The 15,681-nt window shown below is 35.8% G+C and overlaps 2 protein-coding genes across 3 annotated transcripts; both read right to left on the bottom strand.

Annotated features, from left to right (window-relative positions):
• Positions 1 to 1,370: 1,370 nt before the first annotated feature.
• LOC110818518 (serine/arginine repetitive matrix protein, putative (DUF936)) lies at positions 1,371 to 5,444 on the bottom strand. The gene is made up of 4 exons (XM_022047425.2): positions 4,214 to 5,444; positions 3,348 to 3,566; positions 2,572 to 2,663; positions 1,371 to 2,378 (listed from the first exon to the last, which is right to left on the bottom strand). The coding sequence occupies exons 1-4, from the start codon at positions 5,339 to 5,341 to the stop codon at positions 1,658 to 1,660; spliced, it is 2,160 nt and encodes a 719-aa protein (XP_021903117.1). The 5' UTR covers positions 5,342 to 5,444; the 3' UTR covers positions 1,371 to 1,657.
• Positions 5,445 to 6,465: 1,021 nt separating this feature from the next.
• SYP32 (syntaxin of plants 32) lies at positions 6,466 to 15,618 on the bottom strand. Of its 2 annotated transcripts, XR_002540448.2 has the most exons (6): positions 15,055 to 15,618; positions 13,183 to 13,433; positions 12,894 to 13,069; positions 12,384 to 12,581; positions 8,481 to 8,590; positions 6,642 to 6,867 (listed from the first exon to the last, which is right to left on the bottom strand). XR_002540448.2 is itself a non-coding variant. In XM_022047484.2 (5 exons), exons 1-5 carry the CDS (start codon positions 15,299 to 15,301, stop codon positions 6,708 to 6,710), a joined length of 1,032 nt encoding a protein of 343 aa, XP_021903176.1. In that variant the 5' UTR covers positions 15,302 to 15,616; the 3' UTR covers positions 6,466 to 6,707. The 2 variants fall into 2 exon arrangements, 1 of the variants encoding a protein (XP_021903176.1); XM_022047484.2 differs by lacking the exon at positions 8,481 to 8,590 and having other exon boundaries at positions 6,466 to 6,867; positions 15,055 to 15,616.
• Positions 15,619 to 15,681: the final 63 nt, after the last annotated feature.

The following is a 15,681-nucleotide window of genomic DNA, read 5'->3' as shown; positions in this document are numbered from 1 at the left end:
TTTATAAAAGAAAAGAAAATATATGTTTTACTTGCTTTTAAAAAATTAAAAATTTTACTTACGATCAAAAACTAAAAAGTAAAATCAAACCAAACTACTTACGTTAAAAGTTTTTTTTTTAAAAAAAAAAGAAAAAAAGAAATAATTTCTACTTACGTTTCTACTGCAGTAAAAGGGGTGATAATAATAATAATAATAATGATAATGAATTTTATTTTAATTTGAAGATTGTTATTATCGATGTAACGGATAAGTTGTAAAATTTTGGATTCGTGTGTGGATTACTAAATATGAGCCGTTCGATGTTATTACAGTATCAAAGATTTGGTCGGAGAGTCTTTTAGCGCGTCATGTGGGTCCCACGCGGGAAGCCATTTTTACACGCTGTTATTGGGAGTTTTATTAGAGGCATGTAAAATGTGAGCGAGAGGAATCGGAGGCGTCTCTCCCTGTGAGCGAGAACATTTGGTTCCACAAGGGACACGCTAATTTTTAAAATATTTTTTTACCAATAATTTTATGATATAAATATATATTTTAATAACACTAAAGATATAAATTAATATATATATATATATACTGAGATAAAATAATGTTTAATCTCCTGTAAAAAAAAAATTAAAAATTTGAGTTAAAAAAAATAATAAAGATGACTATTTCAATCATTTTAAAAGAAAATGTGAAAAATAACATACCAGATTTTTTTCAACTCTGAGTATCTTTTAGCATATATAGATGCTGAGTGAAATTAATTTAATTTAATTTTTTTTAAAAAAATAAATATAATATTTAAACTAATTTTATTTATTATATTTTCATAAATTTACTGACTGACCTAATTTTTTACATTTAACTCCTCAGCTACTTAGGTTTTGATTATTTCTTATCATTTTTATAAACATTCGTCGAAGCAAACTGTTAAAGATATTCTACTCACAAAAAAGTTACAGTGAGTTTATCTAATACAAAATAATCATAACCTGTGCAATATATTTCTGTGTCTCTAACGCAAGAAACAACTATATATATAGTTGACTATATATTTGCCGTATTGAAATGTTGATTCGAATCTCAGTTGCATTAATTGTAAAAAAAGAAAAGATAATGCATACAAGGGTTGAATAGAATTGATGCTGTACGTATAGATATATAAGCCAATTAGTGGCAGTGCCACCCAAAAAGCTCCTGGTAAGAAAAGAAAACCAATGAATTCATTCTGGCACTGGAAAAGGTAATGTCATTTCTGTAATGACATCAACACGCATGCATTCTTAAATCACATTAAAGCCTTTTCTTCTTTACAAGATAATCACCCTTAAAGGGTTTATTATCAACACTTCAATTCCAATAGCAACAAAGAGGAAAGTAACTTCAGCACCAAGAAGCTAATTATCTTCCACCATATATTACTATCAATACTTCAATTCCAATAGATAATAAAGGGATTATTATCAACACTTCAATTCCAATAGCAACAAAGAGGAAAGTAACTTCAGCACCAAGAAGTTAATTATCTTCCACCATATATTACTATCAATACTTCAATTCCAATAGATTCACCCATCTTCTGAAAAGCAGCAAAGAGGAGTAACTTACAGCACCAAGATGGTAACTTTCTTCCACCCAAAAAAATAAAAAAAAGACTGACTTACAGGAATCAAGATGAAGCAAGTGTTGCAGAATTATCAAAAGTGGTACCCACATGGTGAATAACAAAGCCAAAAATCTTCTTCTTTAATGACTCAATCTTTTCTGTCAATGGTTCATCTCTGCTGCTTGCAACTCCTACACGGTCCAACCACTCATTGACCCTTTTCAGCTGTGACAAAACTGCTGCAACAGAGCCACAGTCCATAGGCAACACTGTTTTATCTCCATTAGTACTACGTTCCCCTAGTGCCCGGAAACCTGCATCTAAGGATTCCTCCACAAACTTTACAAACCACATCTGCATATCAGACTTCAATATTTTTCCAAGCTCAGCGGTCTCCTTCATGCCATGACCCTTTGTCCATGTCCCTAATACGGGATCTACGGATGATACTGATACTGAATTTGCCTTGATTTGGGTTTTAGAATTTGCATTAATGGACTGTCGTTTTGAGAAGCTTTTCTGCAATGTTGTTGGAGGCTCATTTTTCTGGGTTGTCAGAAGAGATACTATACCAAGATCTGTGGCCAGTGCAGCTTCAACCCAAAGAGAAGCTGAGTTTGATTGCTCTAGGGGGATATTATCACGAGAATGAGAACAATGGCTAGTTGCAATAGACTCAGAGACTGTAGTATATGTCACAACATCATCATAGATTGATAAAAACTGGTTGATGGTGGGTAATGGGTTCTGAGCCTTGGACATGGAAGAAAGCTCTGAGAATTTGCTGAAATAGATAATGAATCTCAAAGTTATACTCTTATTTTGGCCATTAGGATGCATATTATATTTCAAAATGCATGTCATATTACATACGAAGTTTTAAATTATGCTTCATTTGTCTGTCATGTGACGGTAGCTTGATAAACAGAATAACCACAACATATAATTTGATAGACTCCTTAAACTCCTTATGATACCTTAAACTCCTTATGATAGATTCAGTTGCATTTGCCTCTTCTAATGCTTCAGCTGCAGCCCTCGAAGCCAGAACTCTCCTTTGCGTAGCCTCCTGAATTCAATCCAACGTTAGCATCGGTAACCATAAGTCAGCCTTTTGGTATAAAAATTTAATCGATTTTTCTTAAGATGCGGGAGTTGGTTAATTCAGTCGTAGGAAGTCACCTACTCGTTAGGGGTAGTTTCATCCTAGTATCTTTGCCTAGAATGCACTTATTTATAGCCAGTTCTGGAAAAAATAAAATAAAATGGTAGGCATAATTTTAATAAAAATCTTACTCTTTTACTCAACAAAATCGTTGAATTCTCTCTTAAGAAGCACAAACTTTTCTGAGCAAAATAGATCATAAATGGAGAAAGTTGCGGAAGCATTCTGCAACTTCCTTTTTTTTTTTAAAAAAAAATTCTGTTTCAAGTCCTATAACCAATCCAGGGCTAGGAACACATCAACCACCCATGAATAGAAGCACGTACAACTCAGTCTTACTAACTGATATCTACTGTATCATTTCGCTTAACTGTCTTAAGGTGATTCTAAGAGAATTACTCCAGTTTCGAGGGATTTGATCTATTTTCAGTTCATCTAAGGCCAGAAAATTTTGAAGGCAACTGCCTTCGATGCATGTTAGAAGTGCCCAACTTTCAAAAGCCATTGACCAACTACATATATAGTCTTTTGAAGAAGGAAAGTTCAACGCTTTCATATCATATTATAAATACCAACTTTCCTTCATACCTTCCCAAGCCTTGCAAGGTCAGGAGAGATAGTCTGCCATGGCACACTGCCGTCAGTCCATTTCTTTTCATGAACTGTTATTCCTAGAGCTTCAAAGGCGGGAGTCTCTTGAACAGAATGACTTTCTGGTGAACTGGGTTTTGTTTTGTCTCCGGCTGAAGAATCGTCAGAGTGATTTTTACGGCTGCCCGCATCACTTAGACGCCTTGAAATGGCAGCCTATAAAACACAAAGCATTAGTCCTGAAACTAAACAGAGCATAGGTTCAAATTGTTCTCTGCAACAGGAGGCTATTGTTTCTATTGAATAATTAAACAAAACCGATAAAAACAATACATCAGCGTATATCGGAAAGAAAATACGTTATAAACAAAACCGTTAGAAGAAAAGCGTTAATTACTTTTTTGGCTGTGGGTTAAAGCCTGCAATACCCTGTGCAGATTTAAGTTTCATAGAAATGCAGCAGCCAATCGAACAATAGATCTTTGTCTAATATGCCGTGAAATAACAGAATTGACATGATGTTAACAAAGTTTCAGATATATGAAAGCTTCAGATATGTTATTTTTACTCTAATGTGGTACAATCCGGATAAAATCCAAACCAATAGATTATACGTATTTAAATTTTCAGAGTTTTGGTTTCAACAAATTACAAATTTAAGTGTTAATCACATTACATGATTGAAGAAGATTAATGAATTGATTAGTTCTTAACAAGGAAGGCGCACTACTTTGTGTTCTGACAATTTCGGTTTAAAACTTCAACAGAACCATAGTCAAGTGTATTTCATATATGAAATAAAATTAAGAAACAAAAAGAAGCAACATCGTATAAAATGTTGAAAATTCTAAGAAGTGCATTACCTGAGTCCGCAAAATTGCTTGCAGATCTGGTTTGTTCTTACTAACAATCTTCTCCCTCTGCTCCTCAGGAGCCGGCATAGCCGGTGGCTCATCCCAACTCTTCCTGTTACTCTTTGCGGATCCGACGAGCGCCTCCGAGACCTTGGAAATGCCGGCGGCTATGGTGGCCATCTTCTTCTTAGTTGCAGAATCACCCACAACGGGAGACACTTTAACACCCCCAGATAATCTCCTCCCAGGAGAAAGCGAAGCCCTTCTCGCAATAGGCGAGGCCTGTTTCCTAGCGTTGGGTGAAGGCTGTCTATACCTCGACGGAACGATGATAGCTGGCTCCTTCGAAACCCTCCTGTTCTCTTCTTTTGCAGCAACCAGACTTGGTACCACACATTTTGACGGAACAGGGGATGCTGATCTCTTCCCCTTCGTGGCGGGAGACGGATCCCTCTCCACCACAGCGGCTGCAATCTTCCTACCGGTCGAAACAGGCCTCTTGGAGGTAGCCGGAGACGAAAACCTCTGCGGGAGTTTGTCCTTACCCAAAACTTTGACATCGTCATTCGAATTCGAATCGGCAACCATCAAGTTATCTCTAGGGGCAAGAGCCTGCCTAGTCTTCGGCTTGTCAATTTTAGTATCCTTGTTATCGCTTCGAGGAAGAATGTTGTCAGGAGCTTTGTTGTTGGACAAGTAAACGGCTATTGGATCGACAGAGTACTCAGAGTCAGAGACGGGTTGAATAACGAAGTCCCTGGAAGAGGCCGAGATGCGGGCAATGAGAGGATCTGGGGAGCCGACAAAAGAGTGACGGCCGGCGATGGGGCGAATGCCGGAAACGCGGGGTACCGGGGAGTCAAGTTCGAAACGGTCGACGTAGACAAACTGACCGAGCTGCAGCCTATTGGTGAGGATGAGATCGATGTCACGTTCGGAGAGGGAGACGTAGGTGGAGTTGAGGGAATCGGAAAGCTGGACATAGAACCCATGATTCGGCCAGAGATCGGAGCCGGCCAGTGCCGGGACTATGCCAATAACTTGCAGGAGGGCAGAGCGGTGTTCTCCGGTGACGCGGGTGCTGGAGTTCATGGATTGCAACAGCTTGAGCAAGATTCCCGGATTGAGCGAGGCCATTGTCTCTGCGTGCGCGAGTGTGACTGAGTGAGTGAGAGAGAGAGAGAGGGAGAGAGAGGAGAGTGCGTTGGGTGTTGTGGTGCGTAGGAGTAAAGAAAAAAGGAGGAGAAGGGGGATTCGGCCGTTACTCAGATTCAAATTCAAAATTTCCACTAATTATTATTATACGGAATTTTTCTTTTCTCTGGTAGGGACAGCTTTGGAACCTTGTGCAAGTGTTAACCGTCTGGTGAAACCATTTTAACAATATGATTATTTTAAATATTTTATTGTATTTTTCTTTTGAAATAAATAAAAGTTTATAAGGTAAGTTTATTTTCTGTAATGTTAGTGTTGTTTTTTAGATACTAACAATGTGATAAATTTAGTTAAAAAATATCTAAAATTATTTTAAAATGCTATATATATATATATTTTCTTTACAAATAGCAAAAGATCTTTCTATTTATTTAGGGACAAAAATGATTTAAAAGCTACATATAATTTTTATTAAACTTAAATAAGATTCTAAATTTAAAAAAAAAAAAAAACAATTTAAGAATAAATCCTGCATACATCTAATTTTTGTTTATTACTATAATCTATATAATTAAGCAAACGTAATTGTTTTATTAAGTTTGTTAATATAATCCTAAAATCTAAAATATAAATGAGTCAGACAGAAGGAGTTTTTATAATTTTTTTTTTTTAAAAGTAAAAAATCTAAAATGTAATTGAAATATAACGCTATTATAACTAACCCAGTCCAAATGATAGTTTATATACATGCACATACAGTGAGGTTCAATAGATTTCCATTTTCTATTAAAAAAACTTTTGAAATGTGGAATGAGACTCCTGATCCAATATTATTTCCAATTACTTTTCACAGGACCACCTAAACATATATCTGAAGTGGTTGATTGTATGAGTCAAACACAAAAAGAAAATGTAATATTTTTTTAAAGAAACATTAACTTTTTATTTTTACCTTTTGAAATCGGATTCAAATTCAGAAAACTCCTTGAATTCAAAACATTCTAATTTTCACACACAAGTAATATTAAAACCCCATGAACTTTTTGAGATTAAACATCCCAATAATCACATATGCTTCAAAAATTTTGATATAAAACAAGAGAGAATTTCCATAAATGAAAGATATTTTTATTATACATCAAAGTCAAAAATTTTTCATAACACTTTCCATTGGATTTTCATATGAATACACAATACATACCGTCCCTACAATTTTGTCCCAAGAAGAGCACCTCTAAATTTTATACTCGTAGTAAAGAATAAACTTGTTGTAGAAACCAAATAAAGAGGACAAAATGCTTCCCTTTTGTTTTCTTCTCTATTCCTCTCTATTTTGTTTACATTGTTATTATGCCACAAAAAATAAGAAAATCATGAGAAATACAATCAGAACCAAGAATATCTTAATCATCAACCATCTGTTGGATGAAATGCTGTTAAGGTATCTCACCAGTTGGGTCTGTGCACCCTCAACATTTGCGAGTGACTCATCCATGTTCTCATCAATCCTGTCAACAAAAGCAAATATTTGTTTCGCTGAGTTTTGAAGCGTAGATCAAATAAATCTCTATCATTATCATGAAAATTTACTTGTAATCCATTTGGCTAACTTCCCATCCAATTCTGAGCCATACCTACACTTTCTGTATCAGTTATATTTATCATTACAACATAATTTTACATGTTTTGAGATTCCCATGCTCACCTTAAATTCTGGGGAGTGAAAATTCAATTCCTACTTCTAAGTTAACTGGCAATGAAATAGATAAAGATCATTACTATCTCTATATCCAGTTGCACCTACAGTCGTGCAGTCCAGCCGCACCTGTCTCCTGTCGTGCGTCTGCCCCCAGCCTATTGCAAGTCACACAGACTGACCATCTCCACTACAAGCCCACCTTCATACCCACCCCTAACCACCAGAATCTCACGGCCAGAAGCAACCAGAAGGAACTGCTCAACCGCTAAGCTGCCAGAACCGCACACCTGTACTTGCGTAGCCCTTATATGGCTACCCTGCCACAGCCTTGCCCTAGCTTCTTCTGCTGCACGCCAGCCTCCTTGGTCGCACACCGCTACCCACATGCAAGACCGAGCCATGGCCCATTCTGCCTTATGCATTTCTATCCAAGTTCTATTCTACTCAGCCGCTCCAAGTGGTGATTCTGCCTAGGATACACAATGGCATTATCTAGTAGTAACATCCTTCCTGTGACCTTTTATTTGGTCTTAATTGCCCCACGACTCTTAAAATATGCCGGAGGTTACATCCAGAAGTACATTAACAAATTCCCACATGGAAAACCCTAACCAAAACAATATCAAACTGTAGCCAATCTAGCCTACTTATCGCTTGACCAGCAACAATCACTTCAGCTGGTCGCAGTAAAATTAGGATCACTTTCAAGGGAAAATGAAAGCTTAACCACCTCTCAGGCACTGGACCAAAACCAGGGGACTCCACTTTTGACACATGGGATGAGGAAGACTCAATAATCATGGTGTGACTCTGGAACTCTATGTCACCAGAAATAAGTAAAATAGTTATGTTCTGTACACAGCCAAAGAAGTGTGAGAAGCAATCAGAGAAATCTATTCTAAAGTCAAAGATGTAATTCAAATTTATGACTTGAAAGTCAAGAAATGGTCTACGAAACAAGAAGACAGGTCAGTCATTGAATATTTTAACATGTTGAAAGGTTGTTGACTGGAATTGGATCAGTACTGGAGTTTTACAATGGGCTGCAGCAAGGATGCAACCCGCTTCAAACAGTTTGTAAAATAAAACTCAGGGCAATCAGTTTCTAGCGGGACTCAACCAGGATTTTGGTCAAGTAAGAGTCAAAATCTTACGCAAAAACGAAATATCATCACTGATGAAGTGGTTGATATTGTATCAGCAGAAGAGAGCAAGAGAAGGATCATGTTTGAATCTCGATCCAGTGATAGCTCAACACTAATTTCCAAATGCCCTAATCCAAGCCAATAGGGAAAAGAACTAAGTCAAGTAAGAAATTTCATGTCTAATTGCTGAAAACATGGACAATCTTTGATGTACTTTTTACAAGAAGCTTAGACACACCAAAGATAAATATTGGAAACTCTATAGTAAGCCCAATACCTCAAGCAAGAATTGGAGTTACAAGAAGACTCCACAAAAGTCCCACAGACAGGCCCGTGCGGTCCAGCAGGAGGAGGAAGAGAAAACTACTGATCTAAATGAATTTACAGCTGAAATATAACAATTTGAAAGCATATTAGAAAACTTGGAGAAACCCACATATACAACTCTGATGAAAAATTAGGTATGCTTTCTTTCTCAAACAATTTTCATGCATTGGATAGACTATTTGAAAATTCATGGATAATGGACTCAAGGATTACCGATCATATGATCAATATTTATAAGTATTTTCACAATTATGTGTCATGCCCCAGTAGTAGGAAAATTATCATGGCAGATGGTTCTTTAAACACTATTGTTAGGATGGGCAAGATCAAGCTGAGTTCTACTCTGATTCTTGAAAATGGGTTGCATGTTTCTAAACTATGTATACACCTGATGTCACCAAATTATCACAAAATTTATACTGCAAATTTCCACTGTTTTATTTTCATTGAGATTTTCAGGATTAGAACTTAGGGAAGATGATTGTGCGTATCAAGGATAGAAATGAATTATACTACTTGGACACTTCTAGTGGATCTCTCTCCGTTATTTCCATCAATCCTAACCACAAGATTTGGTGCTACCACAAGAGACTTGGTCATCTATCCTTTTCCACTTTAAAGGTTATGCTTCCTCTATCATTTAAAACTTTTGATAACGGGAATTTATATCGCGATATATGCTTGTTAAGCAAACATTGCGTGTAAAATCTTCTATTAGCGATAAACGAAAGATGTTTCTATTCTCTTTAATCCATAGTAATGTTTAGCGGCCATTCCACATTTTTAACATTTATGCTGCTCGATAATTTGTGTTTTTTATTGATGATTGCATTATCCTTACATGACTTTTCTTAATCAAATCCAAATAAGATATTAGCCACATAATAACTTAGTTTTGCAAAATGATAAAAACCCAATTTAGAACCCACATAAAATGATTACGCACTAATAACGCAAAAGACTTTTTTAACTACACAATCTACTCATTTTTCCACCAAGAAGGGATTATTCATTAATCATCATGCATCCACACTCCACCATAAAACGGAGTGGTGGAACATAAGAATGGTAACCTTCTTACGACCACTAGAGCCTTTCTATTCTAGAACTACACCCAAAAACAAGATTGTGGTGAAACCATCCTTGCTGCCATGTTAGTATTAAACACTTACCCTCGAATGCACTAGTACTCAAAAAAAGTCCTCTATAAACCATTTCCAAATTCTATTTAGAAATAATAGTCACAAACAGTTTGGTCCTATGAATATTTAGGCGTGTTACCTATATTCATGTTCATTCACATCAACAAAGGAAACTTAATCATAGAGCTTTAAAATGTGTATTTGTAGGAAATTTTTTTTTTTAAAAATAGGTATATATGTTACTATCCACTTATCCAAAATTCTAAGTGGATGTCACCTTTATTAAACAAAAGTCATATTTTTCTCAACCTTATCTTAAATGAGAATATATGTTGGAAAATAAGGATACTGAGTTCTTTATGCTACCATCGTCGCCACATACCCAACCACCACCATAAGAACACCCATAGAAATCATCAAAGAACCCACCCACTTAAAAAACTATAATTGATCTCACATTCACAGATGTATACAAGGAGAAAGAATCTGAGTTGTGAACCCAAGCAGAGTCAAGACATGAATTTTGAGGTTGAGATAAACCTTGAAGACCTTATAAAGTCTGATAATGATAATACCCAATGTAGTACATAAAAGAACCAGGGCATGCATTTAACATCCATTTTATTCTATTTACAGCTTATATCATCTAATAAGTTTTCATAGTTCCTTAAATATTTCCTCACAAGTTTAAATATCGAGTTTATCATTAACATTGTCTCTGAGACACTGTCTTGTGAGAAATAAAAAAATGTCGTAAATATTGAAATACATGCACTAAAGAAAAACCAAACATGACAATTGATGGATTTTCCTAAATAGAAGAAGTCTGTGGATTAACAAGTGAATATTCACAATAAAATACAAAGCATATAAAACAATCATAAAACTGGTGGCAAAAAGAAATATCTAGATTTATGAGATACATTATCAAGAGACATTTGCACCAATAATTAAGATAAATACGACGCGAATTTTTTATCCTTAACTACTCATTTTGATTGCCAAGTGCAACAATTCAAGATGAAGGATCTAGTCCTACATGGACATCTGCAAAAAGAAATCTATATGGAGATTCCATCAGCATTTAACGGAGGGACAGGACCACACAAAGTTTGGTAAATTGGATGCACTCTATGGACTAAAGTAATCACCTACAGCATGATTTGATAGATCTGCAAGTGTGATGACAAGCTTGGGATGTAAGTAAGCTTAAAGACATCACACACTGCTTATTAAGCATTATGAGACAAGAAGAGTTACTACTATCCTAGTTTATGTGACATTATTGTAATAGAGGATGATGAAACGAAAAATTAATACTCAAGCAATATTTAGCTAGAGAATTTGAAATAAAAGGAGCTAAATTGAAGTACTTTCTAGGAATAGAAGTTGTTGGCCCAAAATCAAGGATTTTCATCTCTCACCAGAACTGTATTTATGGCTGTTAATAGATATGGACAAACTAGCATGTAAGTCAGCTAGTGCTTCTATCTATCTCAATCATAGACTAAGACTGGCAGAAGAGGATACACAAGTAGATAGACGTATCAAAAATTAGTTGAGAAACTGATACACCTGTCACATACAAGACCTAACATTATTTATGCAACAAGTGTTATAAGTTAATTCATGCATAACTTTAAAAAAGTATACTTATAGGTAGCATACAGAGTGTTGTATTACCTAAAAGGGTTATCTGGAAAAGAAATCATGTTTAGAAAGAATGACAAGTTGCTTTATAAAACTATACAAATGTAGACTATGCAGAGCTATGGTGGACATATGAGTGGTTATTATACATTCCTAGGGGATAACTTGATTACTTAGAGGAGTAAGAAACAAAATGTAGTTATAAGATTGAGTGCAGAATTGAATTTCGGACAATGGTACAAACAGCATATGAATTGCTATGGCTAAATAGAATTTTAGATTATCTAAAAATCACGTGGGACAGTCCCATGTGACTATATTGTGACAGTAAATCAATCAGAAACACTACCTATAATTTACTTCAACATGACAGAACCAAAATATATTGAAATTGATAGGTGTTTCATAAAAAAAAAAAAGCTAGATAGTGGCTCGATATGTATCCTATACGTGCCAACCAGCTCTCAGCTTGTAAGTATGTTGACTAAAGGCCTCAGTAATCCAACATTCTAGACTAACATAGGCAAGTTGATGATAGACAATATCTAACCCGACTTAGGGGAGAGTGTTAAAGAATATGCAATTAAGCTAAAGGGCATTAGGATAAAATACACTATATGTAATTAATGGTCTCTTTCCTTATCTATTCTAGAAAATTTGTATATTTACAGCTGTAATATTAAATAAAACACACATTCAACCATTCTTCACATTATCATTTCAGCAAAATAAAGCAAAAGCTTTTGCTATATTGTCTTATTCATTCTTCAAAATGGTGTGGCATCTTCATATATGAATACCCTTCGCCACGAGAAAGGAGCAAAAGTTATACCTCTAACATAAGCAAAATTTTGAATAAATTTTTATCCATAGTGTTTGATCTAATATTTAATTCGACTCAGAAAATGACATGCAAAATGTCAGGCCAAGAAGAACTGCCTCAATAGGAATTGAAGTTCAATTAGGAAACATTTTTAAAAAGGATTACGTTGATAAGATCTAGAAAAAGATCTATTCAATGAGATGAAGTACAATTATTGAAATGATAACAATTGACGAACCTGATTGCAATTTCTCCTTGCTGTGAAACCATAGTTGCGAGTTGTGTGAAGATGTTGCCTAACTCATGAATGGTTGATTCTACATTATGAAGGGCTTCAGCTCGACTCTGCATGTAACTGTCTTGTAGCGGCACCATCTGTTGCTGCTGTTGTCGCTGCTGCTGCAACAGTGGTTGAGCTTCAGTATCTCCTTGTTTGCTATCAAGCAAAAGGAGGAAAAGTTTATCAGGGACAAGGGGCTAATTGGAAAATCTCCTACCAGCCTCAACACCAGGCCAAATTCCACCAAAAGAAAAAGAAAATGGTACCTCATTCATTTTATTCATAACTCAATATCCAGAAATTTTTCACCATAAAAAATTAGGAACTGAATTCATTAAATTATCATATGTCAGAAAGAGGGATGTCTAAAACTTAACAGAGAAAGAAGATTCACACCAAATGAATTTGAAAACTGTGACATTTCCTAGTGGTAACTGAATCTGACAATCAGACAAACTGAAGTTTTACCTTGGAATTAACTGGGATGATGATGCAGAACCATTAGCCCATGGAGGAGGTGAAGGTGTAGATACACTAGCAGCTGATCTGGCTGCAAGAGGACGCTGACGAACAAAAGGATTTGAAGATTCCTTTGAAGCAGTGGAAGAAAATATCTGCCTTCTATTCTCATGAACTTTCAAATTCTGCATCACCCCAGATACAAAGCATTTAATTATTACTGAAATGACAATAACAAAGCTTGCGAAAGGTTTAAGGCCTTCCAAGCTGCAATCAAGGAACAAAAACACAAAGATACCTCTGTCCGCATGGTGAGGACTTCTTTGAACTCCTTTGTAGCACTCATTAAGCGATTCTTTAGGTTATCTACAACAGTTGTTGAATGGGATGTGGTGTCACTTGAGATACTCCCGCTGTCATTTTGAGTATTGCAAAGAAGTTGAAGATCTACTACAGCTGAATTAAGTGCAGTGATATCTTGCTTTATCACTGCTGTCAGCTCTTGAATCTCTTGAGTGGGATCATCAAACACTGATGTCCTCTTTGCCACTGATACCACAGCAGAAAAATAATGATTTTTCTATATTTTTTGCTTCAAATAGCAGATTTTTGAATTTCTATGGACATCACAAGTATATTTCATCCCTGTTATGATAATTATTACAGAACCATTCTTTTAAGGCACTGGTCGCTCATGTCTAGTGATTTTAGTTGTGTTCTAAATACTCCAACAGAGCAGTAGATTGCTAAAAGATAAAAGACAGATATTCCAAGACCAGAAAAAGAAAGCATCTCAATGTGAATCAAATAGAAAAAGGGACTCTATATAAAGCATTATCAACAACAATGAGAATTAATGAAACAACATTTTTTTCATTAGATGTTTATCTTCTCAAATTTTAGAAGTACAATTTTTTTATAAGAAAGAGATGTCTAGATGTAACAATTATTCAACCCAAAAGGCTTACCTTAAACCATGCAAGCAGAAGATTAAAATAGAAAAGATGACATAAAGCAACCAAGGCAACCTGGCAGTAAATCCAGTCATTTACCTTAAAAAATGAGTTATATCAGGAGATACTACATGCAAAGAGTTTAACTTACAATCAATATGATAGCCTACACAGTTTCGAAATCATTTCAAGGCAACCAGCATAATGAATGTTAATATTAGTACAAGTATTACATTAACGTGATATCTTCAGATATGTTTCTATTAGTTTCTGCAGACAAAATAAGAGAAAAAAAAGATAGTATACTTCAACAATTTTTGAGCATCACTTTATAAATGAAGTTTGCATGCATTTCACAAAACAACAGTGAAGACTCAAATTGATCCCAAGCAATGAGCTCCCACTCTTGCAATGCCAGCAAAAAACCTGATATTTGTTAGTCTTTCAAGGCGATTTTGTTATTTAAAATTTAAATAAATATAGCATCAAGACAACTGAAAAACAGTATTGGATTTAGCTCATTTAAATCCATAAGACCCAATCAAGACTACAAGGTTGCAACAAAATGAAATCCCCTAGATAAAATTTGTCTAACATAATTATACTTTACTATTCAGTAATTTAATTGTCTTGCACTAAGGACCAAAATCCTATAATCTTCATTTTTCTTTCAACCTCTAAATGTTTACAAAGGCAGAAAAGATATATGTGGTCACAGCGAATTGCAGGAAGCATTCTACCAAACATCTAAAGCTAATGCCAATTTAGTAGAAACTATTGCCATCTCATCAACTACATAAAACTGACTACCACCACAGCCCCCTCACAGTTGGTGCAGACATACTATCAACCTAATTATACCAGGAGGAATTCCAGAAAAAAAAGGAAGTCCAGTACCGACACATCAAGACCGTGCCATAAAGACAGTGCTCCGAATTTTTATGTCATCAACTAGTGAACTCTGAACTCCAGCAAAAATGGACATCATCACACACCTTGACTTTATAATATATGAACTGATCCAGCTAGTTCTCCTCTGAGGATTCCGAAACTAAATCCACCATCGATTATCACAAGATATTAGTGAATTCTATTGCATCCTCATCAATACAGGCAACAAATTCAAATAATTAACCCAAAATCGCCCAATTAACGTAACAAAACTTGACATACACCAAACGGGTCGGAATTGCAAAGACAAAATTCAAACCACTTACATTTCGCTAGCTTTGCCAGTTTCTGCGACGTCTGATGGATTCCATACCCGATCTTCGATGCCCTCTTGTTGAACTCTGATTGAATCGCCAAGGCAGATCGCCGATCCTCAGGTTTGGCGGGGCTAGTACTAATTCTACTCGATGCCGCATTGTCGGCCGATGAGAAGGACTTCTTTAGCCTCTCCGCTATGCTAAAAAATTCTTGCGTGCGATCGCGATACGACGATTGCCCCGGTTTCACTGGCATTTTCTTCCTCCCTCGCTCTTCGTAAAACAATATAGCAAACGAATTCTTGCAATTAACTCGATATGAACTTCTTTCTTTCTACGAGGAATAATTCGACGACGCTACAATTCAAAACTCGGGTTCATGGACAAATCTTAATCTGGAATCGGGAGGAAGAAGGAGAAGGGAGGGTTTGGGTGATGAAACGCAGGCGTTTTACGGGACAGGAAGGTGAAATAGCAAAAAGAATAATAAAGTACTGTGAAGCTTAGCGCTAGAGGAACAAGCTTTGGTAGATCTACGTTGAACTATGGTGAGAATGTGTCACCGCATTCTGGTTCAGGTTAAAAAAATGTTTTTGTGACGTGAAAATAATATTAATATTGGCACCCCAAAATTTA

The sequence above is a fragment of the Carica papaya genome, chromosome 7, assembly GCF_054855325.1.
Source record: "Carica papaya isolate Zhongbai chromosome 7, ASM5485532v1, whole genome shotgun sequence".
Taxonomy (NCBI): Eukaryota; Viridiplantae; Streptophyta; class Magnoliopsida; order Brassicales; family Caricaceae; genus Carica; species Carica papaya.
Note: the sequence above shows the minus strand (reverse complement) of the source record. Positions and strands in the feature narration are given on the sequence as shown.